This window comes from Haliotis asinina, chromosome 1, assembly GCF_037392515.1.
Source record: "Haliotis asinina isolate JCU_RB_2024 chromosome 1, JCU_Hal_asi_v2, whole genome shotgun sequence".
In the NCBI taxonomy this organism is placed as follows: Eukaryota; Metazoa; Mollusca; class Gastropoda; order Lepetellida; family Haliotidae; genus Haliotis; species Haliotis asinina.
The window spans coordinates 43830563-43855788 of NC_090280.1; the positions used below are offsets into that span (position 1 = coordinate 43830563).

General features: G+C 41.8%; 1 protein-coding gene across 1 annotated transcript; it reads right to left on the reverse strand.

Moving 5' to 3' along the window:
* Positions 1–795: 795 nt before the first annotated feature.
* Positions 796–24504, reverse strand: LOC137291793 (15-hydroxyprostaglandin dehydrogenase [NAD(+)]-like). Its single transcript, XM_067823325.1, has 7 exons — positions 24317–24504; positions 21342–21465; positions 20089–20198; positions 16195–16291; positions 3924–4000; positions 3562–3707; positions 796–1234 (listed from the first exon to the last, which is right to left on the reverse strand). The coding sequence occupies exons 1-7, from the start codon at positions 24407–24409 to the stop codon at positions 1111–1113; spliced, it is 771 nt and encodes a 256-aa protein (XP_067679426.1). The 5' UTR covers positions 24410–24504; the 3' UTR covers positions 796–1110.
* Positions 24505–25226: the final 722 nt, after the last annotated feature.

Consider the following 25226-nt stretch of genomic DNA (forward strand, 5'->3'; position numbering starts at 1 on the left):
TTAACTCGCGCACTCGCTCATTCGATTATAAAAAGAGGAGATCCCGGGATTGATGGTAAAGGAGGCTCAGCCAATCTGGCCAGTAATATGACCAAAACAGCTTTCAGTCTTGCCTGCAGTGAGCCCCAGCACAAGCTTAGAAAACTTTGGATACTTCACGAAATAGATCCAGTCTAAAATACCTCTTTTTACTGAATGCAGTAGTAGCACCATGGCCTTGTTTGACCAGTACTGATAAAACTTGATAATGAAGTGCAGCAGGTCTTTAACTTGCTATAATTTCGAACCCTAATGAACAAAGAGAAATTGCTTCACGAACTATGGCGACAACGAGGGATGCTATGGAACCCGAAAGCCGGTTTTAACCACACAGCAATTTGCTCAGCGCAAATGGTTGTATCCTTTTCACAAACAGATGAAACATTCCTTCACGGTTGATCAGATGGCTTATCAAACACCAACCGCCCCGTACACAATGATGCTCTTTTCCGTATTTCACAACGTCAAGTGAAAGCTGAACTGGAGGAGGCTGCTATAGCTGAAGAAGACAACTATGCCAAAGAACAACTAAAAACAACCTGGAATCTGAAAACATGGATGCCCAACTCTAAATGCCAATTCCACGAGATTCTTGTATGCTGTTGGGCGCATGTCGAGCTATCTCAAGATCCTCGAGATGCAGTTATCATCACCTTGTACAAAGTGGAAAATTCAGACTTGACAGACCCAGAAGTCTTCTTGGGACACAACCTGAGTATCACCTCGAGGAAAGATTGTATTTTACAGAACGAGCTGCATGAAATATTTAATTTTTATTGTGTAAAGGTTCATGCAGAATCAGCGCACAGTTGGAGACCTACTGGTTAATAATTGCTCTACATCATGAATGCACAAATGAAGTTAAGGATAAATAACCATTTAGAATATCTTATAAATTAAGCCTGTTGTAGAATATGTGATTGGCCTGATGTTATATGTATACACAGCACAACTTTAAAGTCACAAAAGAAAGCATTAAGCTTTTGCTTTAACGAATTTCACGCAAGTCGAAGGCAGAACATCTATATTGACCAACTGTTTGGCAGTGTCTTTGAGAGTGACTCCTAAAGTTCATTCATCAGTCACCTCTATCTTTACTCTGCGAGTCTGTCCTTTGGGACTCGTCTGAAGTATGGTGCCGTTACTGTCATCATCCTCCAGCAGACCAATCACAGGCACAGCTATGTCCTTTGGACTGTAAAATATGAGACATCGATAGTACTCAAAATCATTGGTATGATATTCAATGAAAAACAGTTATGAGTTTACACAAATCAATCGACAATATCCAAACAGCTACAAGACGTTTCATTCGCTTGGTATCATGTACCTTTATCTGAAACACCAGCGACTGTACTACATCATGTTTGCTCTGCTCCTCTTCCCGATTACCACTTTTGATGGGAAACAGAATTTGACATTTTTCTTTTCTCAACCCACCAGAGAAGTTGCAAGATCTTCAACGTGATCTTCACCTTGTGGAGTAATGTGATGTCCAACTGTTCTGAAATCGGTAAAATTGAGACATACCCGACCCATCCTTGGGCACCCGCTACGTTTTTGACATCGGAAAGACACACGATACAGATCGTAGACAACTTATTTTCTTGCCGCCCTGGTGGTCTACACTCCCATCAGTAATGGATCTGTGGAACCTGCCATACTGTCAGAGAATCGGACGGTCTTTTCTGTGTGCTGATATGGTATGGCAACCGGAGGATAACAGAAAGGGTGCCTGTCGGGAATCCATCAATACTAGTATCGTTCCTGTTCATTGACAATGCGATTAAACTAAATAAGAAAATGACGAGTATCATTTAGACAACAAGAACATTAACGTACCGAGGTATAAATAATTGTCGGAATGGGCTGAGCAGCATGTCATCAGGATAACTGCCTCACCACACTTGTTGAGGCTGGCCCGGCTCCGTAGGGAGTATGACAGAGCCCGAAGTCATCAGAATGTCATTCTACACCAACTTGTTTGGGTCCCGAAGAGGTCGCTGGCTGGATTAATAAGTTCTCCGGGTTCCACTTGCTTTTAAAAGAGCCCGTACAGACACAGATGTTGGAGAAAATCTGCCCCTACTTTAACATCAGTAAAAGACAGTGGTACGCGCACATCTACCGGCGACCTTTGAAAAATCAAGCGTATCTAGGCGTAGGCATAGGAGACGCTAAAGGAGGTCAGAAACCTCACTGAAGACATTAGCCGAATTTCATATCAGACGGTACCTTTACATCATGAATGTTATAATTGTTAAAGAGACTTTTGTTTTACCCTTTGATGACGAGGTCACACCGCACAACTAAATATATTGTCTTTAACCTAAAAATGAAAACGTAGTCCAAACACCCCGAGTCTCAAGTTTTCAATTTTGCTAAGTATGGTATGGTAAGTTTGAAAGCATCGACATTTATTTACAAAATGTGGAATGAGCAGATTTTAGTTGAAAACTATCAAGAAAAATGGTAAAATGCAGGGGGAAATCTTACAATAATCTCCCACGATGTCACTGAATTGAAACTAATTGTATAACAAAGAAAAAGACAACACCAGAAGTACAAGGGGATGGGTATTTTATTCCAAGTAGGAAATGTGTCGCATCATCGGCCCAGAGTGACGTTAGGACCAGGTCTATTTCCAAACTGGCTGGGGAGTGCACTGGACTGCTACCGAGACTATGTCTGCCTCCGTCCGTCTCTTCTAGGCTCGGAGTCTTGGGGTTTATTTGTGCTTCATGTCCCTTAACCAGGGGTCAAGCAGAACTCATCGTTTCTCCTCTGTTATCTTGTGGCCTCTTGATGGGTAAACATCACATACCTTTGACCGGTCAACCAGGGGTCAAATATGTCATCGTTTCTGCCCGGTTATCTTGTGGCCACTTGGTGGGAAAAACGCTTGTTTGTCGCAGTATCTTTCACCGGTGTTGTCACTGGGGTTTATGGAAGTCTTTTGCTTGTACTGGAATTTAGGAGTGTACTTAAAAACCCTTTCAACAGTCCTTCCCTCGTCATTCTGTGGTCACTCCGTTGTAAACCACTCGGTGAACAGTCAACTTGTGTGTCGACCTGTCCTTGACCTGTCCCTGACCTATCCCTGACCTCCTGTCCCTGACCGCTGCTGTCACTGGCCCATGGTCCACAGGGCTGATCTTGTTACATTTGTAATAGGGAAGCAATCAGACTAGATAGTTCCTGCCAAAAGCTATTTTCAGTGAATCAATATTAGCTGTCTGCCCTTGAAACGTGAATCGCGAACCTTTGTCCTTCTGGAGTCTTACAGATCACAACTATCTCTTTAGAGAGCTTCTCGAAAGGTCTTTGGTGCGTTCTGGTAGGGTGAAAAACTAAAACGCCCCCAGCAATCACAAAGAAAGCTAAGCCTTTACAGACACGTTTCTAATACTTCTTTCATGTCAAAAGTTATTGTAAGTTGAATCTAGATTAAATATTCCTATTTTTGCAACATTCCAGACGCTTCTGGCAACCATATTAATGCCAAGTACTGAGGATACTTACTCCTCGAAGCCATCCTTTCCATAAAGTTTCATCAACTCCTCAGCGTACAACGCTTGTGACGCTGGATCAGGAATTATAAACGACGTGAAGGCAGTGGGGCACACTACGCCGAACCTCAAGCCCAGGTCTTTCACATAGGGATTTGCCTGGAACATTTAAAGTTCTCACAATGCATCAGTTCGGCAGGTGCCCACTTTCTCAGTTTGTTGTTGTCAAACTCGTTGGCATGCTTTAGACCGTTGGCCTAATGTGTTTTTGTGTTGCTTGTTTTGATATCATGATATGAAGGTACTTTATCCTGTAAACAAGTCCTTACCGATTCGTAAAGATGATGCTCAGCTAACCAATATTTCTATACTTACTGCCCATGATCTTGTGAATCCAATTATCCCTGTCTTTGTGGCTGCATATGCCGGGAGAGTGAAGAAAGGCTCTAAACCTAGAAAACCGTCAGAATGCTTTTTCTAAAACCAGCACTTATGAGAAATTATCATTATAATGTAGTACACCATACCAAAGTTATGCGGTTGTCACATAAGATGCTTCGGCAAAAGATCAAAGGCGCAGACAATACTTTATCAGACGATAATGTGCACTTTTTGCATTACGTCACAATGTGTTGACGTCACTGCGCAATTCCAGCCTGCCCCTCGTAATCGAACTTTTTTTGCATTACGTCACAATGTAACCTACGTCACGATGGACGTCAGTTGCCATCGCCGCGTACAGCTTTCCACAGTAAACTGCTTCGTCGCATCCCGTTTCTTGGTTTGCAGTAAACCACATAGCCAACATCACTGTGGAAACATTACGTTTATCTTTTCCGACGGATAAAATGTCTCATAGTTCGACTCAAAATCTTACAGAGACACGGTAATGTTGGCAATGTTTTCATTCCCACAATGCAATCGTGGAATGTCGCTTGATTTATCAGCTTCCTCTGAATGTACTGATCTAAACTTTCGTTGGTCGTAGGAATGAGGCGGTCATATTGCCTTGTATGGTTTAAGAGAATCACAGATGTAATTAAAATGACGTAGAGAAGATATTTAACCCGAACATAAACCATCACCAAACTGTTCATCATTTGTTTTTGTAGTAACCTTTATCTTAACGTAGGGGGCTGACACGTCAAAAGAACAGCGCGTCTGTTAGCCCTGTGCGAGGATTCTTAATTTAGGTCACAGACACGGTTGTTTGTTTTCTGCCATAGATTAATGGAAATTAGGCTTAAAGTTATTGAATACGGTATCTTAGAAAAGAAATGCTGTTCGCTCTGCCACCATGTATAGTGTAATAAAGCACACTTTCGCCCTGAACTATTATAACATTAAAGCACTCTGACGCAAGCATCTTCGTGCTCAAAGGAGTGTAACGAAATACACTGAGACTAAGTTTACTTAGACTGCCTCGTGCTTTAACTATAATAGTTCAGGGCGAAAGTGTGCTTTATGACACTATACATGGTGGCAGAGCGAACTGTATTTCTTAATTACACCAATTTCTACTCTAATATTTATTCTTTGATTCTTGATAATCTTTGTGATGGAATTATGATTATCACCAACGGTTATTGTCGTTATCACCATGTACAGTACATGCCTGATGCTGAACAGGGCATATGTATTATCATATTTTGTGAATATTGATTAAATTCTGCTGGAATATGTTTCTGTGAAATATAATCAGAGTACAAAATTTGGATAATATACTCAACCACAAAAAAGACGCCGCATTTCAAAACTAAATACAAATTTTCTTCTTTCAAGATGGTGTTTTTTTTGTACCAATTTGTTAACACGTTTTTCAATCCAAATTGACAGTTATTACAAACATCAATGCATATTTTTATGAAAAAAAATTATATCGACCAAACGCACCTAAAAAGGTGGAATAAGGTTCTGTATGACCACGAGGACGTGGCTCGCCACGGATGCCCAAAACTAAATGACATTTTGTTCGTACAAGATGGCGTTTTTGTATTATGATTGTACATGTACCATTCTGTTAACATGTTCTTCAATCCAAATGGACAGTTATTACAAACATCAGTGCATTGTCTGATGAAAAAAACACATCGCGCCTAAAAGGGTGGAAAATGACATTCCGTATGACATTCGTGAAATTGAAAATGCACATTCACATCGTGGCAACCCTTCCAATGAAAGCGAGGGCAAACTCGCCTGAAGTTATGTTTGTTTTGATAAAATCGTGATGCCATGACTTACGAGAGATCAGAGGAACCAAGCCTTGGGACGACTGCAAATTGGCAGGACTGCACTGGGAGTAGCCAATCATCATAATGTTCATGTTAAGACAATCTACCGACTGTAGGAGCGGTATCTGGGCACTAACTGAATCCAAGACCGTAGACAAGACACGCAGTAGGCGACCTCCAGTAAAATCACATCAACACCGACAGATTGTGGGCAACCAACTGCAGGATAGCTACAACAGAGCGACGGAATCAGCACTCCAGACCATTGGGACTTACTGACCCATCATTGCATACAGTGCAGACGTTTGCTTGGAAGAAATGTAACACAATGGGGGGTAGGCCAGGCGCGACAGGAATGCTGCCTTGCAATCCGGCTGACCGTGACTTGCCCTATCGGGGATTAGAGATCAACGTCTCGCCCGACACTAATGGGGGACAAGATTGGTGTGATGGGGTCACGCGGACCAACCCTTTCCCCTTGTGTCAATCAAAGCGGGGGATGAGCTGGATAAAAAGGGGGGCCAGACCCCACACTCCAGCAGACATGAACTGACGCTCGCTAAGTACAGTACAGTTTGCGGAGAGGGCCCCCTCCTGCTGATGCCTGCCTCTCCCTGCCTCTGATGCCCCTGGTCGACCTGCCGGCTGATGTTATGAAGTAAATAAAAGTCGTTCCTTGAAAACCTCTGGTTGTCGTCTGCTTATACTTTGTTACAAGTATAGGCTATGCAGTGGGTTCTTCAACTGGTGCCGTGACCCGGATCCTCATCAAAGTAAAGGACTGCCGACAAGAAAAGACACGGTGCTGTTACGTGGAGACTGGCCCAACGAGAAACGAGTGAGTAGACAGGGTTTTTGTTAGTACTCTCCAACATTCATGATGGTTAATCAGGAGATAGGTGAATTCTTACAAGGTTTGACCAAATAGGACAAATTGTATGGATAACAACTTCTTTATTGCGTGGTAGCGACGTTTCGGTGCAGATTCTTGTACCGTTGTCAAGCATGAATGATGCATAAAATCCAGAACTTATATATATATACTAATACAAACAATGGGATAACATAGTATACAAAGAAAACACAATTGATAACCGGAGCAACATAATGCCATAATTGTGGAAACAGAAAGCCGGAGAAGCCAGTAGTAGACAAAGGATAGTGAATGGAAGCCAGACATGTACAAATAAAGGGGGGTTACAATGAAGGAGGATGAGATGTTTATACAATAGATTGGGCTTGGTAGAGGAGTGCATCATAAGCAGCTGGAATGAAGTATCCTTGGTCACGGTTGATGGTGGGCTTGTGGCGTTTGATGTGAATGGCTTCGGTGACATCACAATCCTAGCCAACAACCAAACGGACTTCACCAAATGCAAACTCACCGAAGCCATTCACATCAAACGCCACAAGCCCACCATCAACCGTGACCAAGGATACTTCATTTTGTCCTATTTGTACACTTCAACTTCTAAAATGCCACTCAAACAAGGTTTGACCAACCAAATTTCAGGACACTTAGCTAACTTATCAGCTAAAATTGGGACTCAAGGAATATCGGCGGTAGTTAGGAATTTTGATTGGGACCCTAAGAGGTATAAGGAATGGATAAAAGGCATAGAAAAATATTCAGTATTGACCAATTCAGGTTCAAACCCCCCAAAAACGATAGCTTATCAAACCAGCACAGGGGTCGTCAGCGATTTTATATTTAGGTTTATGAATGACCACGAACAGGCAACATGGGAGGAGTTGAAGGAGGAATTAGCCAGGCGATTTGCAGAAATAACCGACCCGCGGCATGCTTTTATGTTGCTTCGATCACTACATCAAAAACCTGGGGAAAGTGTGCAGTTATTTGCTGCACACCTATTAAATTTGGCTGAGGAAGCCTATGCCGGCCTAGGACAGGATGGTAATGGTATGGCTGTAGAGAGGCAACTTGTAGGTTTCTTTATAGACGGGATTGCTTTTGATTACTTACAAAAGAAATTAATGCGAGAAAATCCCCCCAATCTGGCGACGGCTGTCACCTCAGCTATCCATGAGCAGAACATTAGGGCTCGTATTGAACTGAGGTTAGGAAGAAGCGGTAATAAAGGCAGGACCCCGGGAAATAGAAGGGAAGGAATGTTCCTAAATGAACGAAGGGAAGAAGCGATGGACATAGACCACTTAAAGCACAGGAAATGCTTCAAGTGCCACCAAACAGGGCATAGGGCTAGGGATTGTAGGATCCCAGCTAGTCAGAGTGGGTTACAGTCGAGAAGAGGAATTCATGCAGTAGTAGGGACAGGGCGTCCACCCTCCCCAAAACCCATAGTGTGTTGGTTATGCAGTCAACCGGGACATGTTAAGAGGGAATGCCCGACTAGACGCAGGGTGACCTTTGCCCCCACCAATGATAGAGCTTTAAACTAGAACCTCTTCCCCACAAGGAAGCCACTGGGGAAGAGAGTGAAAGGAGGTACTCAATTAATCTAGCAGGAAGACCAAACTCATGCAGCATAAAGATAGGTAAAAGAAAGGTCAGGTGTTTAATGGATTCAGGAGCAGAAGTTTCAATAATACATAGGAGAATCTTTGAGCTAATTAAGGGATTTTGCAAACTTGATAAGAAAAAGATTTTGCTACAGGGAGTCAATGGAAATGCTCTGGAAGTAGATGGCAGTGTCAATCTCACTTTCAAGCTTAGGGGTGTCACTCTCAATCATACGTTCTATGTTGTCTGTAACATGAATCGGAATATGATACTTGGCCATGACTGGTTGACCCAGGCTGGTGTTCGACTTTACTTTGATCTTGGTAGCTTAAGGATTGGCAAGACTTATGTTATCTTAGAGGAAGATATTCACATTTCCTCTGCAGTGAGGCTAGCAGCCGATGTAACAATAAAACCTCAAAGTAAAAATGTCTTGAGAACTAAAGTGAAGAATAGGGATGGCATGCAGATTGATGATGTGTATCAACTGACCGCTATTGATACTGGTTATTTGGCAAGTGAACCTGGTGTCCTAGTTACTACCTCCATTGTAAGGGTAGATTAACACAGGGATATCCCCATCATGTTAGTCAATAACACAAACAAGTCCATTAGGCTTAAACGAGGGTGCGTTATGGGGAAGTTAGAAAGCATTCCTTTGGAGAACTTGGTCAAGATGTCAGACCTGCCAGACAATGACATACTAGATGACAAGGACACTGACATTAACGTACCACCAGAACACAGGGATAATGTCTGTGACATAGTTAAACGTAACCGTGACCTCTTTGCAAAAAATGACATTGACTTAGGACACGGTGACGATGAAAATAGACACTGGTGACCATCCCCCAAATAAAATGAAGCCCTATAGAACACTGTTGAACAAGCGCCAGGTAGTTGATAAGGCAATTAATGAAATGCTTGAAGCTAGAATCATACAACGATCAAGGTCATCGTGGGGTTTCCCAATAGTAGTGGTTGACAAGAAGGATAGCAGCAAAAGGTTTTGCGTCGACTTCCGATCGCTGAACCGTATTAGTCGCCTGAATTCAACGCCTTTACCTCTGATCGATGACATCCTCACCCAATTAGGAGATTCTAGATACTTTACAACCCTGGATTTAAAGTTCGGATATTGGCAGGTGTCGATGGATGAAAAGGACAAAGAGAAAAGTGCATTCGCCTGTCACTGAGGACTTTTTGAGTTTTCCGTAATCCCATTTGGCTTATGTAATGCCCCGTCAATCTTTACAGAACTAATGAATATCGTTTTAGAGGATCTTGAGGCTTTTGCTATTTCCTACCTTGACAATGTCCTTATCTTTTCTAAAACCAAGGAAGAACACCTGAAACATATTCAATTGGTCTTTGACAGAATGCGGTAGCATTCATTGAAACTAAAATTGTCAAAATGTTCATTCATGCAAAAAGAAACTAACTATTTGGGGTTCGTCATCAATCAGGTTGGGATCAAACCTGATGGGCAAAAGGTCGAGGCAATCCGATCCATGGAGGCCCTGGCCTCAGTTCGAGAAGTCCGCAGTTTTGTTGGTATGTGCAGTTACTACAGGAGATTTATACCAAACTTCTCGAAGATAGCAGAACCAATTGTAAAACTAACTAAGAAGTATGCTCGATTCGCTTGGACAAACGAATGTCAACAGGCCTTTCAGTTCTTGAAGAAGAGTCTCATGGTGGTACCCTTGCTGACATATCCAGACCCTAGGAAGCCATATGTGCTCTATACAGACGCCAGCGACAGCTGTGTGGGTGCCTGCCTAGCACAAGTACATTATGATGACAGTACATCCGCAGGGGTTGAGAAGCCGATCCATTTCCTCTCACACAAATTGACAGATACCCAGACGCTGTGGTCAACCATTGAAAAAGAAGCGTACGCTATCCATTATGCCTTACAAAAACTTGACCACTATCTGCATAATGCCAAATTCATCATCTGAACAGACCATAAACCTCTGAAGTACCTTCTGGAGTCACCGATGCAGAATAAGAAAGTGCAGCTTTGGGCACTGGGGATTGCAGGCTACAACTGCGAAATTGAGTACATTGCAGGAGTGACCAATACCTGTGCTGACCTCCTGTCAAGAGTACCTACCCACCCAGGAGTTGATACCAATCCTGAGGATGAAATAGTTCTAGATGGTCCTGACAATGCCCTAGAGATTAATGTCTTCGACTCTGGCAAATTTTCTACGAAAGAGTTTGCTAGCTTTGAGCCTAAACAAAGTGAGGCCCATGAGATTCTCAAAACCTGTAAACAGGGTCTTGACATGAGATCCGAACAGCTGAAGGACAAGAACATTCAGGATATCAAAACCAAGCTGGAAAAGGTGGAGATGAATCACCACTGAGAAGATTTCTAATCATAGATGGGTTGATGGGTTACTTTATTTTATGAGTGATGCAGACGATGAGCCAGTACCATGTGCCTGAACAGCTGCAGTAAGATGTAGTGACACAGTATCATGACGAGAATGGACATATGGGAATTGACAAGACATTTGAGTCAATAAAAACCAAACATTATTGGCCGAACCTATACAAAAAACTGTATAGCTACATCACTAGATGCATCACTTGTCAAGTCCGTATGATGAAAGCACAGAAGCCGCCGCTACAAGACACAGATATGCCACCCTACCCATTTGCCAAGGTTAGCATGGACCTTTCTGGACCATACCCTACTTCCTTGTCTGGGAGCAAGTACATCATAAGCTTTGTGGATCATTTTAGTGGTTGGCCCGAGGCGTTTTCCGTCCCAGACAAAACAGCAGAAACCGTGGCCCACTTACTGATCGAGGAAATTTTTCCACGTTTTGGCGACCCGCTTCAGATCGTCACGGACAATGGCACGGAGAATGTAAACTGAATAGTTAAGGAAACTCTGGAGGCGCTGGGGGTAAATCACGTGAAGACCTCATACTATCACCCACAGGCCAACAGTCGAGTTGAGCGGTTCCATCGGACTTTGCACGATGTACTCGCTAAGAAGCTGGATGACAACCTGACCAGTTGGAATTTGTACCTCAACCAGACATTGGCCGCCATAAGGTTCAACATCAGTGAGTCGTCCAAATTCTCGCCCTTCTTCTTGTTGTATAATCGGGATGTTGTGTTACCCATTGATAATCTACTCAAGCAGAGGCGAAAGTACACCGGAGAGGATGAACACAAGATCGGGTTACAACAACACAAATCCTTCGTACTGGCTCATAGGAATATGAAAAAGGCTAAACGCAGACAGAATCAGTATGCTGACAGGAACAGGAAGCCGAACAGGCTCCATCAGCGGAAGAGCAAACTGCAAAACAAATGGAAGCCATTTTACAGGGTCATAGATCAAACCTCTCCTGTCACCTATATCATCCGATGTCAGCTTGATGGCTCAACGACAAAAGCCCAAGCAGAGCATCTGAGGATAGCTGATATAGACGAATGGGATATCCCGAAGGATACCAGTGGTCGACCTAACAGGAAGACTGCCTATGTTGTCCCTCCCTCCTCTGAATCAAGTTAAGAAAGTTCAGACGCCAAGACATGGGATCCTTTAGCTAGAATCGCGCGATGATATCGTCAGGAGAGATCCAATTCTGAGGATGAGGGTGACATCCGTGAAGCGGCTAAGGAGCAAGAAGCGGGAACTAGAAATAACCAAGGGTTATGACTCTGACCAGTATACTGATAGCTCACAAACACATCAGGAAGATGTGGTGAACATCGTCAATAGCAACCCTGTCACCATGAAAGGTGAAACGGATAAGAAACCTAAGCCTGGTAACCACGTTAAGAAGTTACTAGAAGCTGTAGCCCAACTATTGTAAGGCTTCACAATAGATGGTTAGCTACGACTGCAATGTACATATTAGTAATGCTACATATACATGCCCATATAGATATGTTTATTCACTGGACGATTTCTTATGACAACTGACCAAAAGCTGCATATGCATATATACAGATATATACATATATATACATATATACATATATAAAGGAATCGTTCTGGCTGTTAATTATAACTCATGTATTTTGCGAGACAAATCTGTTATCCTCTGTGTTTTCAGAGAATCGTTATGGGTGTCCTAATTCTTTTTGTATGTATCGGTCTAGCCAGTGGTACCATGATGTTTGAAAATATCATATTTCAAAAGTTGAATGACGTGACAACCACCAGATCTAAGTGGCTAATCACCTTTGTTATAGACCTAAAACCTTACCAAATGTATCTATCCAAATGTCAAATGATTATTGCAGACGTGGCATTAGTTATTCATAAGGTAATCAACAAGAACTATAGTGCTGCTTATGCTGGAATAGACGGCATGTTCATAAAACTGGATCAAGAAATAAATAGTTTGAATATCACATTGAGTAATCTTCAGGAAAACTTTGTGGCATATCACTACCTGTTGAGGCCTAAAAGGTCGCTTTTACCCTTTGTCGGGAAAGCATTGAGTTTCCTTTTCGGAACAGTGTCAGATGAGGACCTGGGTAGTATAAAAAGGAATGTACATAAGTTAGCCACTAACCAAGCTCGTTTAGTGGATGTAGTGCAGGAAGGATTAACCATCCTGAACGTATCCAGAGTCCAAATTGGGGAAAATTGTCATGCCATAAATAATATAGTAGATAGCTTACAACAAGTTGACAGCTCAATCCGGAATGTCACCAACCATTTCCGAGTATGCATAGACAGCCTTGAGTGGGCTGTTAAAACTTATCTACAAATAGAATTGGTAATAGAGGAACTAAGACAAACGATAGGAAACTTTGCCACTTGAAGGAACACCTTCATTTACAACTAAACATGCTATCCCTGGGCCATATGTCGCCTAGCACAATAACGCCCACACAGTTGCTAACTATCTTACAAGAGGTCAAAATTCATCTCCCCCCAAGGTTCAAGTTAGCCGGTGATCCCGAAAGTGAGTTATGGAATTTCTATAGGACCCTTAAGTGTACTACAGTGCTTTATGACAATAAGATAGTTATAGTTGTCTCTCTACCTCTCTTAGATCTAGATGGTCATGTAGAGATATATCGAGCCCATAACCTACCCATTCCTATCCTGGCCAATGAAATTCACAGCACTGAAAATGGTTTCCAAAATTCAATAGCTAAATACAAATTGGAGGCGGAACTAATAGCAGTGAACGCTAAGCGTACTAAGTACATGCTATTGAAAGAAACAGAAAAGCATGAGTGTACTGCCAGTATGGTCGGTTACTGTCAAATTCAAAGTCCTGCATACCCCATAAACTTCTGTCAGCTATGTATAGTTGCCCTCTCTATGAAAAATGAGCAAAAGAAAAGAGATTCTGCAGGACAGAAGTGATGCCTCAGGCTATTCTACCTCTAGCTGAATATCTGGCTACGGGACAGTGGGTCATAGCAACGTGTACTAAATTGGACTTCACCATAGTTTGCGAAAGTGACGTCAGACGACCCCATGCCCTAACGGCGCAACCTCCCTTGGATGTGATAAGGTTAAAAAAGTCCTGTTCTGCATCAAATGACTATATGACCCTATTGCCCTATTATCAAAATGAGAGCAGATGTAATGTTGAGGACAAATTCCTGAACATGGTCAATACATTGAATATAACGGAAATGCTTTTGCTGGAACCCCTACGAGGAAGGACGTTTGATCTTACAAGGGTTAAATTACTAAAGAAATTAAGACACCTCGATAAGATTCCAATGGGACACTTGGTTGAGCAATTAGAGTCAATGGATACCGTTGAGGAAATGGGGACGGGGAATTATTTATGGTCTTTTGTCATGGTAGCATTGTCACTTGCCCTGATAATGGTGTCAGTTACTGTCTATTCCAAAATTATCAAACCCTGGCTAGCCAAAAGAATTAGGAGGGGAAAACACACCCATGCTACTTCCGAGTTTGAGCTGGTACCTGTTGAAACGGAAGGTGCGGTTACCACCGACAGGGAGCGGATAGCCTCTGCACCACTCGTGCCCGGAAGGACGGACAGGACGGGAACAGCTACCGTAGTGCGGCAGTTCTACCCAAGTCTGGATGTGACTGGCTAACCACAACTAATGACGACAGTGACATGAACCAGACTGTGCTGTGTCCCAACTAGGGTCCAAGGAAGGACTCATGGACAACCAGTTTTCGGTTTATTCCCAAATGTGTTTATAGTGTGGGAATGCATGAGAATTTGTAATCAGTGATAACGGACTGTAGCATACGTATCCGGCCGAAAACACAACGCAAAGACTATATAACCTTGTAAACGAAATGAAATTTTTCTGCCGAAAAATTTCAGAATACAAAGGGGCAAATGTAACACAATGGGGGGTAGGCCAGGCGCGACATGAATGCTGCCTTGCAATCTGGCTGACTGTGACTTGCCCTATCGGGTATTAGAGACCAACGTCTCGCCCGACACTAATGGGGGACAAGATTGGTGTGGTGGGGTCACGCGGATAAATAAAAGTCGTTCCTTGAAAACCTCTGGTTGTCGTCTGCTTATACTTTGTTACAGAAACCTCTGCTGTGACCGACCGTATGGTGGTCCTGTCCTCACCACTGAAGCTGACTGCAATGGGCAACTCAGCATCAAAATTGGCGTTATTAACAATGGAGAACTGTGCTTTTTCTGATGAAAGCCGACATTGTGTTTCGACAGCCGATGGTACAGTGAGATTATGGCGAAGGCATGGGGAACCGTCTCCCAGTGAGTGTATTGTTGAAAGAGACACTTGGGATGGTTCAAGAATCATGGAGAACCAGAAGGTTGCCATCGTGGTGTTCCAGAATCTCGAGCCAGGATGAGAAAGTGACTCACTACATTGACCAAGTCATAAGACCCCACGTTGTATCACATTTAGGAAGTCACAGAAATCTTCCTGCAAGACAACCCTCACTGCCCAGAGCATCATTGGATTTCCTAAGACAGCAAGACATCCAAATCCTACAATGGCCTGCATTCAGTCTGGAATTAAGACCAACTGAACACCTTTGGGGCGAGATTCAAAGAAGGTTGAATAGCCTCCAATCAAGGCCAAGCATTTTGCAGAGTATGTATCCAAGTGCCTATGGCCCTCACCACCCGTTTCATTCCATGTTCAGGTGATACTGACTTTCTGGTATCTTAATAGTACCATGTTTGGTGAATTTGTTTGTGTCTAAATAAAAATGTGTCATAATCGTCAAGTTTGAATTCAATCCTCTGTTTTGATTGTTAATCAAAGTGAATGAAAGTGTGTGCTTTAAGAAGTCTCTATCGGTGCAACGTTTCTTTCGTGGTTCAGAATATAAACCTTTGTGAGCCATTTGTTTCTTTAAGTTTCTTCATGATTTGAACTTTTACATGTAATTTTGCAGGTAAAACAGGAGAAAAGTTGATATTTTGAACTAACGAAACGAGTAAACTCTATAAAATATACCAATATAGGTAATTATCTTGAAATGACTCAGTTCAAATTTCAAGAAATTAGCTTGAAATTTTCAGATTGTCTCTTACAAATTCAAAGCAAATTTAAATAGCCCTTTAAGGTTTCCGTAACGTACGCCTGGGTAGTGAAATATTTGAAAAAAAGAAGACGTTGCATTCTTGAGTTGTGAAGTGATGCTCCTCACAGCCCACAGTTTTAGATAAAACATTGTTAATCTAGCAAGTTGGCCACCCTTTGACAAATGTCCAAGATATCACCGTTACGTCATAAAAATGTTTAAAACATCACCTCAACTTCATCAAAACACTTCAGTTTCTTCCCCCGCTCAAAAAGGCTGAATTAAACCATATGAACCATATCAACAGAGCAAAAACGATACAATGCAGAAGTATATTGTTGGTTGTTTTCCATCCATTTACTTATTGTTGGTTGTTTTCCATCCATTTACTAGTCCATATTTATCTCGAGGCATGGAGGCAACACCACCTACCTGTAAATGAGGACACGTTGACGACCACACCACCTGCTCCACCTTCATCCTTCCTCATGTGCTTGATGGCAAGGTTCGAACCTCTGATGATGCTACCCTGTGACCGAGACAGTGTGTCATTATTATGTTTCAATAGCATGTACGAAAACCTAAAATATGCTCAGTGAAATCTAATGATGTTTACTGAACAAAATTGTCTGTCTGTCTGTCTGTTTGTCTGTCTGTCTGTCAATAACATGCACGAAGACACACTATTTTGTCATTGTCATATCATTATCGTATCATTAGCAAATGTACGCTAAACATGCCTCGCAATTGGAATGTGTCGCTAACAGCCAAGTACACTGTCGCCAGGCTCCACTTGTCCGCGGTGCCCTTGTTTGGTACTTCCTGCATCTATGGACGCATAGCAGGAGAGTGTCTGGGCTCTCGCCCGAGAGCACAGTCTTTCTGACAGTCTGTATAATGCAGAAGGATGGAGTGTTGGGAAGTCTTCATACACTGTGGAAATTTCTTGGTGGGTTTGATTCTGCAGTATTTCCTGGGAGAACTTCTATTCCCTGTCTGGGTTGCGTGTGAAAAAAGATAAGGACTTGAATCTCTGTTGCATTTTTATCTTGATCCGTAAAGCACTATAATGATGATGGCATTCAAAGAAGGTAGTGGAAATTGTTCCCTTATGTCCAAATGCCATTACTTCACTCTTTTAATACTCTCGTGGAGCCGGGTGATGTTCCTTCATGGCTCTGCAAACGTCGCACAATACTCCATCCCAAACATCTGCATGATTAGATGTTTGAATACTCAACAAAAAATATTTATGGAGTGTTTGACAAAACTTGTGTCAGCGTATTGCTCCTCTGACGATATAGGCACCCGTGAAAGGCCACCTCCTCGAGGTGGGTGCTGGGTAACGCTAACAGCTTGTCAACCCCTGTTGGACCCGGGGGCATATTTGATCCACCAACCTGTTTGCCGTGGGTTGCGCCCCTTTGTCAGTGGAGGACGAGATCCTGGTGGTTGAGGGCACTAGAACAAGGATCATGTGTTCCTGCTGTCTACAGAACAATTCGGCCCTTACTTCACCTAGACAGGTGCTTGAATGGGCCCGAACTCAATCAATCGGTTTTGTCTGTCACGCTCTTTAGTAATAAATAAATAGTCTTTCAAAGGTTTTAAGTGATTGAATTGATGGATGCCTTTTCGTGGATGATCTTAATATTTCATGTCATAGTGAAAATACACAAACTATTGGGAGACAGTTAGAAAATTCATAGATGGTGTCTGAAAACTGGGCTTAATTCCAAAACCAACTATCAATTTTCAAGGAAAATACAAACCCCATATCTATCAATGTTGTGAAGGAAACTGAATTTCTGGGACTCATCTTTGACTCGCATTTAACTTTTTTGCGTCATATTAAATATCTTAAAGCCAAATGCCTGAAGGCAGTCAGCTTGTTAAAGGTTGTTTCTCATTCAAAGTGGGAAAGTGACCAAACTACCTTCCTTCATTTGTACAGCTCTTTTTTGATCCAAACTTGATTACGGCCCCATCGCAGGAGCTTGGATTCAGAACATTATCATCAAGAACACCGGAGAGCAGCTTTATTTTTATAGCAGAAGCAAATCTAATTGTGTCTATTATGACTTTATAACTTTGAAGTCACTATTTCAAGTGGCTGAAATATTGCCAATGTGACTATAAATTTTAAATCACTCACTCTAATGACATTATTTACAGTCTGCACCAACCTATGCTTGCCACAAAAGGCGACTGTGCCAGTTGTAAGAGGCGACTAATGGGATCGGGTAGTCAGACTCGCTGATTTGGTTGACTTGGTCATCGATCTTCAATTGTGCAGATAGATGATCATCCTGCTGATCACTCGATCGTCTTATATTTGTTATCCCCATAATTCATACCTACATGTTGTTATTACTTAATCCCACTTAACTGGTGCATATAGGTCCGGTCTATGCTGTGGTACTTCACTCTTGCTTGATAAAGGTAAGCAATCTATACCAAAACGTCGCATTATATAGGTAATAAAAAGTTGTTACACATAAAGTGTCTTGCTTTCCTATGAACCAGACTCGCTTCCAGCTTCTAAGGTTCCAGTTCTTGACTACAACACCACTGCACGTGATTGTCCCAATGGAAGTCTCTCAAAACAGGGGCAACAGATTTCCTTCTTGGTCGAATCAACACTTCACACAGTCAATTCCTAACGTTCTTCTCATACCAGGGTTGTGGCAGACCTGAGTGGTAACTCTTGGACGGCTGCATCTCTGATGAAATTGGCCTGCAGGATGTGGACTCAACGCGAGTTATGGTGCTCTGATGAATGTTGAAATGTTGAGCAAGCGCATCTTACGACTCCCATGTTCAAATGTGGGCAAAGGTGATGTTTTGATTGGCGGCACTCAGTGGTGACTTGATGATTTTTAACCTTACTATTGTGATTGATACCGATTGCCAAGATTGTTGCACAGAATCTCAAATTTGAGGTCTGTTTTGTTGGTGTTCTGCTGGACAGTACAGCGATGGGAATAAACCAGGACAAGTTATTCATCAAGTTTGCCCAGAGTCAGTCATTTGTGTAGAAACCTCCTGAGAAATCATTGCATTCCATGCACATGCAGTGTGCGGAACAGACCAGAAATCCAAATGACTCCTTTGCCTTTCTTTGCCTTTCTTTGCGCTGCCCAGTACCAGCCACTTCTAATTTTCTAATTTACAATAACAACTATGTGATTCTTAAACAAACTTCAAACAGACATGGAGGCAGGACTCTTTGCTTCAACTAACCATCCTTGCCATGCCTGTGACTCTGACTCAGAGGTCAGTCCATGGTATGACCCCGAATATGGCATCGTAGAAGATCATGCTTTAAAAGGTATTTTGAGTAGGACCATATACAATATCATAAGGATTTCAGCCAACAAAACATATTCTTTTCCTTCTTGATACAGCCAATGTTACAGGATATTATGTCCTTTTCCACAGCAATGTGATTAGTAAGATTCGGGAAAAGCATGCTTTATAGGCAGATCTCGCCTGTAAAATCATCCGTTGAATGGTTGAGGTTAATATACATCATGATTACATCATTGGCCTCTGAATGAGTATCTGGTACATCAATATTTCACTCTCTAGTTTTTGTCTACACTGTCATGAACAATATTTAGATTTACAGACCTCACAAAAGAGGCCAGCACCACCTTTAGAGGTTGAGACAGGCAGAGGGTCTGGTGAAAATGATTATGTTGACGGAAACAGAGTGTTCACTGCAGAAAGAGAAGCAGAACATTTTTCAAGATGTCATGCATTTTGGTTGGAGCCATGTTATCGTGTAGGGAGGAATATGTGGACCCGCGAGAACACCACTGGTAATCGTTAATAGAAGGACATGGATGACATTCCTCTTCAATTTCTCCCAACAGCTGCTACATGGAATCCTTCATCGGCATGACAAGGACAGCAATTTAGTTTCTGCCACCACATCTCAGATATTGGTGACTGTTTGTTTAAAGGCTACTTGGACATTATTTCGTTTTCTTAATCATTTGATAACACGACTGATCCTCGGGACTTTCAATAACTGATGTCCGTGAGATGAGTTGGTTTGGCAGTAAAATGTCCCAGACACATCTTCATTTAAACTATTGCTTTACAACAGTGCATAAGCCTTGAAAATGTTTTTCAGAGCTGGTTTCCAGCCACCAAGATGACAATGGAAGAAGCTATCTGACCTTTACACCAGTCATCGGCTTCTTTAACATTATTTACAGAGCACAGTCTTAAAGTTAGAATATTGGATAAGGCACAAATACATTTTCATGTCTTTGACCATCATCTATGGGTCATATTGAATCAACTGTGGTCTCTTACCAGGTTGACCCGAAGCATCTTGTCAATATCTATCTTTTCACTGACGATACCAACATTATTGACCATGATGTCCACCTGTCCATGGCGCGCCACGACAGCGTCAAATGCCTCTGAGAAACAAAGAAGAACACGTATTGAAGAGATTCAATATTGTTTTTGTGAAGACCGAAAAACTGATCGAACAGTACTTTATCAACACACGCAACAAACCTCTTTAAGTCATGTACCTTTTGAGTTTAGTTCAGTTGTGTTTTAAGTCACATCAGCATTATACCAGCCATATAGTAATAAGATCTGTATTCATACACATTTAAATACATAGTCCCAAAAGAGTTGTTGTTTTGTAGACAACAAACAAATTAACTTATATAGTCATTACATTATTACGTGGAAAAAGGAAATGTCGTAGTACCAAATTCAAAAGCAAGCAATCTGTCATTCACTTTATGTAGTTACAATTTATGGTACAGATCAACTTCCATCAGGTAGCTAACAATGAGATGTCCGCTGACGCGGAAATACAGATCTTTCAGATTTATCACCTCATAATGTGAGCCCTTGCAGTGTATGCGCCATTCTGAACACTGCATCGCAAGATGGGAACCCATCTCTATCCGTTTTGAGCAAAAATAGCCATGGGTAAATGGATTGCGGCCAATTCGACATCGCCATGAAAATACCTTATCGTGTCTTGACTGACAGCCCAAGTAGGTATTTAGCTGTTGGTTTCCATTCATGAAGTCTATTTCTTCCTATTTGTGTGTTCACCTTTTTAACATAAGGCCCCGAGTAGTATAAGTAATAGTGGCATTGTTGGAACTGGTCTCGTGCCACTATTACGTATACTACTCCCCGACTATAACGTTTGATAGTGGGTTTATGTTGCTGTACAGGATCAGCAGTGAAGCTGAGGATTAATTTTTATAAAGAGCTGCCTTAGCTGCAGCATCGGCCTTTGTGTTACCTGCTATGCCGACGTGACCCAGCAGGATAATAAGTCTGTAAAAATGATGACAGTAATCATGGTAATACTTCTGCTGTTTCATATAGGTCATAAAACTGTACTGTGAATATAGTTTTGCCCTCCACAGTGAAAATGGAACTATTGTCGGGAATTCTTGAGGAGACAGTTCTGGATCCGATGACTGTAGTACTGGCAACTCACGATAATGTTTGACCGTGCTTTAATTCACGCCCTTTACTTCACTGACTCGGGAAATAACGTGAAGAATTAAGATCATTTCGCTCCATACCTTTAAAACCCTTTTCGTCAGTTACATCACATAGCCAGAAGGACACGTTGTCTCCTCCAAACTGACTCTGTAGAGAAGACTCTATCTCAGCACCTCTGTCAGCATGGATGTCAAAGATACACACCTATGTTAAACAAATGATATATCGAGAATTTTATGATGTTTTAGAATTAACATTTTGGTTAGAATAGGTCCTGCTGGAGAGGTATCAAACAGAGGTACTTTTGGTGCTTTGCCTGGCAGTGGTCTTTCAATGAACAACAGGACTGTCATTTGGGCCTTCCTCCTATTAATTAGTATGCGTTATAGAAGTAAACATACAGCTGGATGAGTTCGGGTGATTCTGGTACAGTCAAGCTGGTAAGGCTCACCATCAGCTTTGGAACCTTGACCCCTCGCCACGCTGCCCAGATAGCGAATGTGACTTCTGTAATGAAACACCGCCTAGCCAAACCCACCAAGAACTTTCTGGAGAATATGAGAGCTCCCCAACACTACAGCCTTCTGCATTACAGAGAAGTATCAGAAACGTGGCCTTACACACTCTGCTTTTGAAGCGTTTGGTCATATGAATGACTTGTTTTCACGAATGTGAAAAGGGTATGAGTATTTTGTATCACATCTTAGAATGTAAATTCAAGGCAGGAGAACTGAAATCTGACGAAGAAGTTTGGAAATGCTGAGAGACGTTTATGGCGAAGGAGGTACATGTACATGCCATACACTAACTGAAGTTTTTGAAGAATGGTAGCCACTGAACTGAACTTTATTTCTCTGAAGGCTACAACATGGCATTATGATTGTTTATAGACGTCAATAGATAAAGAACGTAATAGCGACATAAAGTCTATTAAAATGCATAACACAGAGCAACAAAATGTTGACAAGATTATCAAATCCGTCACATTTTTTACTTTGAAATAAACTTATTTAAAATACAGATAGTCTTTTGATATACAGTGTTGGGAGCAGTTTCCTTCTCAGATCGTTGAAATAACTACAATTACAATTACAAGTAGTGGTGTTCATCTCCAATATCATTTGAAACACATAGTGAAAAAAATATCAGTTTTATACCACCTACCGGTCTCAATCTGTAATCGATGACATGATATGTAAAATAATGTTTTGTCTATCAGGTTAATGTTGTAGGTATGATTCAGTATCAGTGTTAAGTTTAATAGATTCATAGAATCTCTAGTTAGATGATACTTCTAAATCAGAGTACCACTTCCGTATAATCCAGCCAGTGAGACTATTCTTTACCTTATACTTTATCTATCCTACATGATTTGAAAACCATTGGATCCACATATCATTATTCCCAGTGTGAACCAATTGTTGCTATCTGTTCATCTATAAGGCACGATACAATATATTCGATACTTTGAGGATTTGCCTGATTTGACAGCTACGTAGTAAGTAATGACCACTGAGTCCATTTCTACTTCACATGATAATTAATTACTCCTTTAATATTGCTTATTTGTTGAGGTATAAAACACACACACACATGTTTGTGGGGAAAAGGTCACAAGATATGACTAAAGGACATAAACTTGTTCATGTTTATAAAAAGTATTTCACAGGTATCATTTGACATTCGAAACGACAGTCACCGACACAGACGGACCAGTGGTAATAGTCCAGGAGGAGGCAATTTGAAATCGTAGCCTCCCCAGCACTGATTGTGTTTGACCCTATTGTCAGTATGTTATTTTGGGTTGTTTCTGGTATATATCATATGTTCCTTCGTGTTAGAATCATCTACTGGTTATGAGGTAAAGGTGTTGGAGCAACAATTAACTGCCATAAAAAAAGACATGACCCTGTGTATACTCGGTCATTCTGTCTGCACTGACATAGATCTCCCTGCTGGCATGCTGATTTTTTCATTTACATGTCATTTCAACCATTCCACTGGAAGCAGGATCTCTCGACATCAGAATGGCGGCAAGGCAGTGTCTATGACAGAGACAGATAAAACAATCTGAATAGCTATCAGTCTCCGCAACCAGTCATGAACAACAAAGCCGACTCCCTTGTCTGAAAATTCCCTGCAAAGGTATACGCTAGTATGGGAACGCATTACTGAAAGCTATCAGAACAACGTTGAACGTATTCATAGAAAGGTGTGAAAGTTTGTTAAATGATTGTATTAAAGTGGTGTGTTTGTGGTGAAACACTGACACATCTCAGTAATCAAAACTGAAATTATGATTGCTACAAGATAACTATATTTTCCATTTAGTACCAAGACGAAATTATATATCATCTTTGCATAAAACGATCATCGCAACCCAGTCACTAAGAAAGTGAAATCCCAAATATGACATATGTTGCATTTGACCACTTTCTAAATGGCATCGTGTAATCATAGCTTTCGGCCGTGGGAGCCATGCCAATTTACACTCATCAGAGGGGTACACAAAGTACGCAGTCTAGACTACCAGTTGTCCGACTTTCATTTTTGTGGAAGTCGCGGTGGCTGAGCGGGCTAGGCGGCTGACTTTGTGTGCTGGTGATTAGGTGCCTGACTCTGAGGGTGCGGGACTCAACCGAAAAAAGTACTAGAATTTGTACTTTACTAAGAAAGTGAAATCCCAAATATGACATATGTTGCAACCCAGTCAAGTATTCTAGGACATCCACTCGGGGTCCATTGTAATTGCTCTAGATCAGCGTCTCGTTAAGCCACTGGACTGTGTCTCGGTGATATCAGTACTTTAGCATGATAACACTGTTCTCCTGACAAAAAGAGGAACGTCCACTTATGTCAAATAAGTCTTATAGGATAACTTAAGATTGTCTGTGTTGTGTGAGAAATACGCATTGATAAACACCCGAAAAGGGACATGCAAATACGATACAAAACTACAAACGATACAGCTGTGGCGACGCCACTGAACGAGGCCATCGGTAACTCAAACTGCGCCCTGAAAAGGCAGTTATTAAATTGATCACTGTTGCCTTACCTTGGCTTCTTTCTCCAACAAAGCTCTGACCATTGCTTGGCCAAGCCTACCTGCACCACCGGTAACTATGGCAACTTTTCCTTTGATGTGCATGGTCCCTCAATGGTCAAGTGTACAGTGGAATGAGAATTTACGAGATGTGTGCTAAGGCTGTTGCGACACAACTGACCCAGCTTGCGAGATTAGGTTACGTAACCATCTATTTAGGTTGTGAGATGAACCGAGACTGTTACGTAACTTCAGTCTAGGTTGAAAGATGTCCCGAGATGTGTCCTGAAGCTATTGTGTAACAATCGGCCCTGGTTGTGAGATGTCCCGAGATGTGTCCTGCGGCTATTGTGTAACAATCGGCTAAGGTTGTGAGATGTCCCGAGCTGTGTCCTGAGGCTATTGTGGAACAATCGGCTAAGGTTGTGAGATGTTCCGAGATGTGTCCTGAGGCTGTTGTGTAACAATCGACCCTGGTTGTGAGATGTCCCGAGATGTGTCCTGAGGCTGTTGTGTAACAATCGACCCTGGTTGTGAGATGTCCCGAGATGTGTGTTTATGCTGCAATGTAACGAATCTGTTGTGGAACAATTGCCACAATTGACATACGTACTGGTTAACACATATAAGATGATCCACGACCTGACAAATGACCCCAATTTGCATACTTGGGAACGCCCCACAGAACGATCCACTTGAAACAAGAGGGAGACAGGTTGTCTGAAGTTCATTTTCCCCGTGCGTTTCACACATGAATTGTTATAGCACACTCGATTTGGGAACAGGTACAATCCCAATGAATTGAATCAACACAATATACTGAACAAATATGTTTGGGACCACCGATCCATTTCACGAAGGAAATGACATTTTCCTGTTTTTTTTTATAACAAAATTGTTGAATATCTAAAATGCTTGTCAA

Excerpts from the sequence above, each read along its gene's own strand:
- LOC137291793 (XM_067823325.1), bottom strand. The coding sequence starts at position 24,409 with ATGCACATCAAAGGAAAAGTTGCCATAGTTACCGGTGGTGCAGGTAGG. Across the intron at positions 21,466-24,316 it reads TGTTGGAGAAAGAAGCCAAG|GTGTGTATCTTTGACATCCA; the intron begins GTAAGGCAACAG and ends TGTTTAACATAG. Across the intron at positions 16,292-20,088 it reads AGATGCTTCGGGTCAACCTG|GGTAGCATCATCAGAGGTTC; the intron begins GTAAGAGACCAC and ends TCTCGGTCACAG.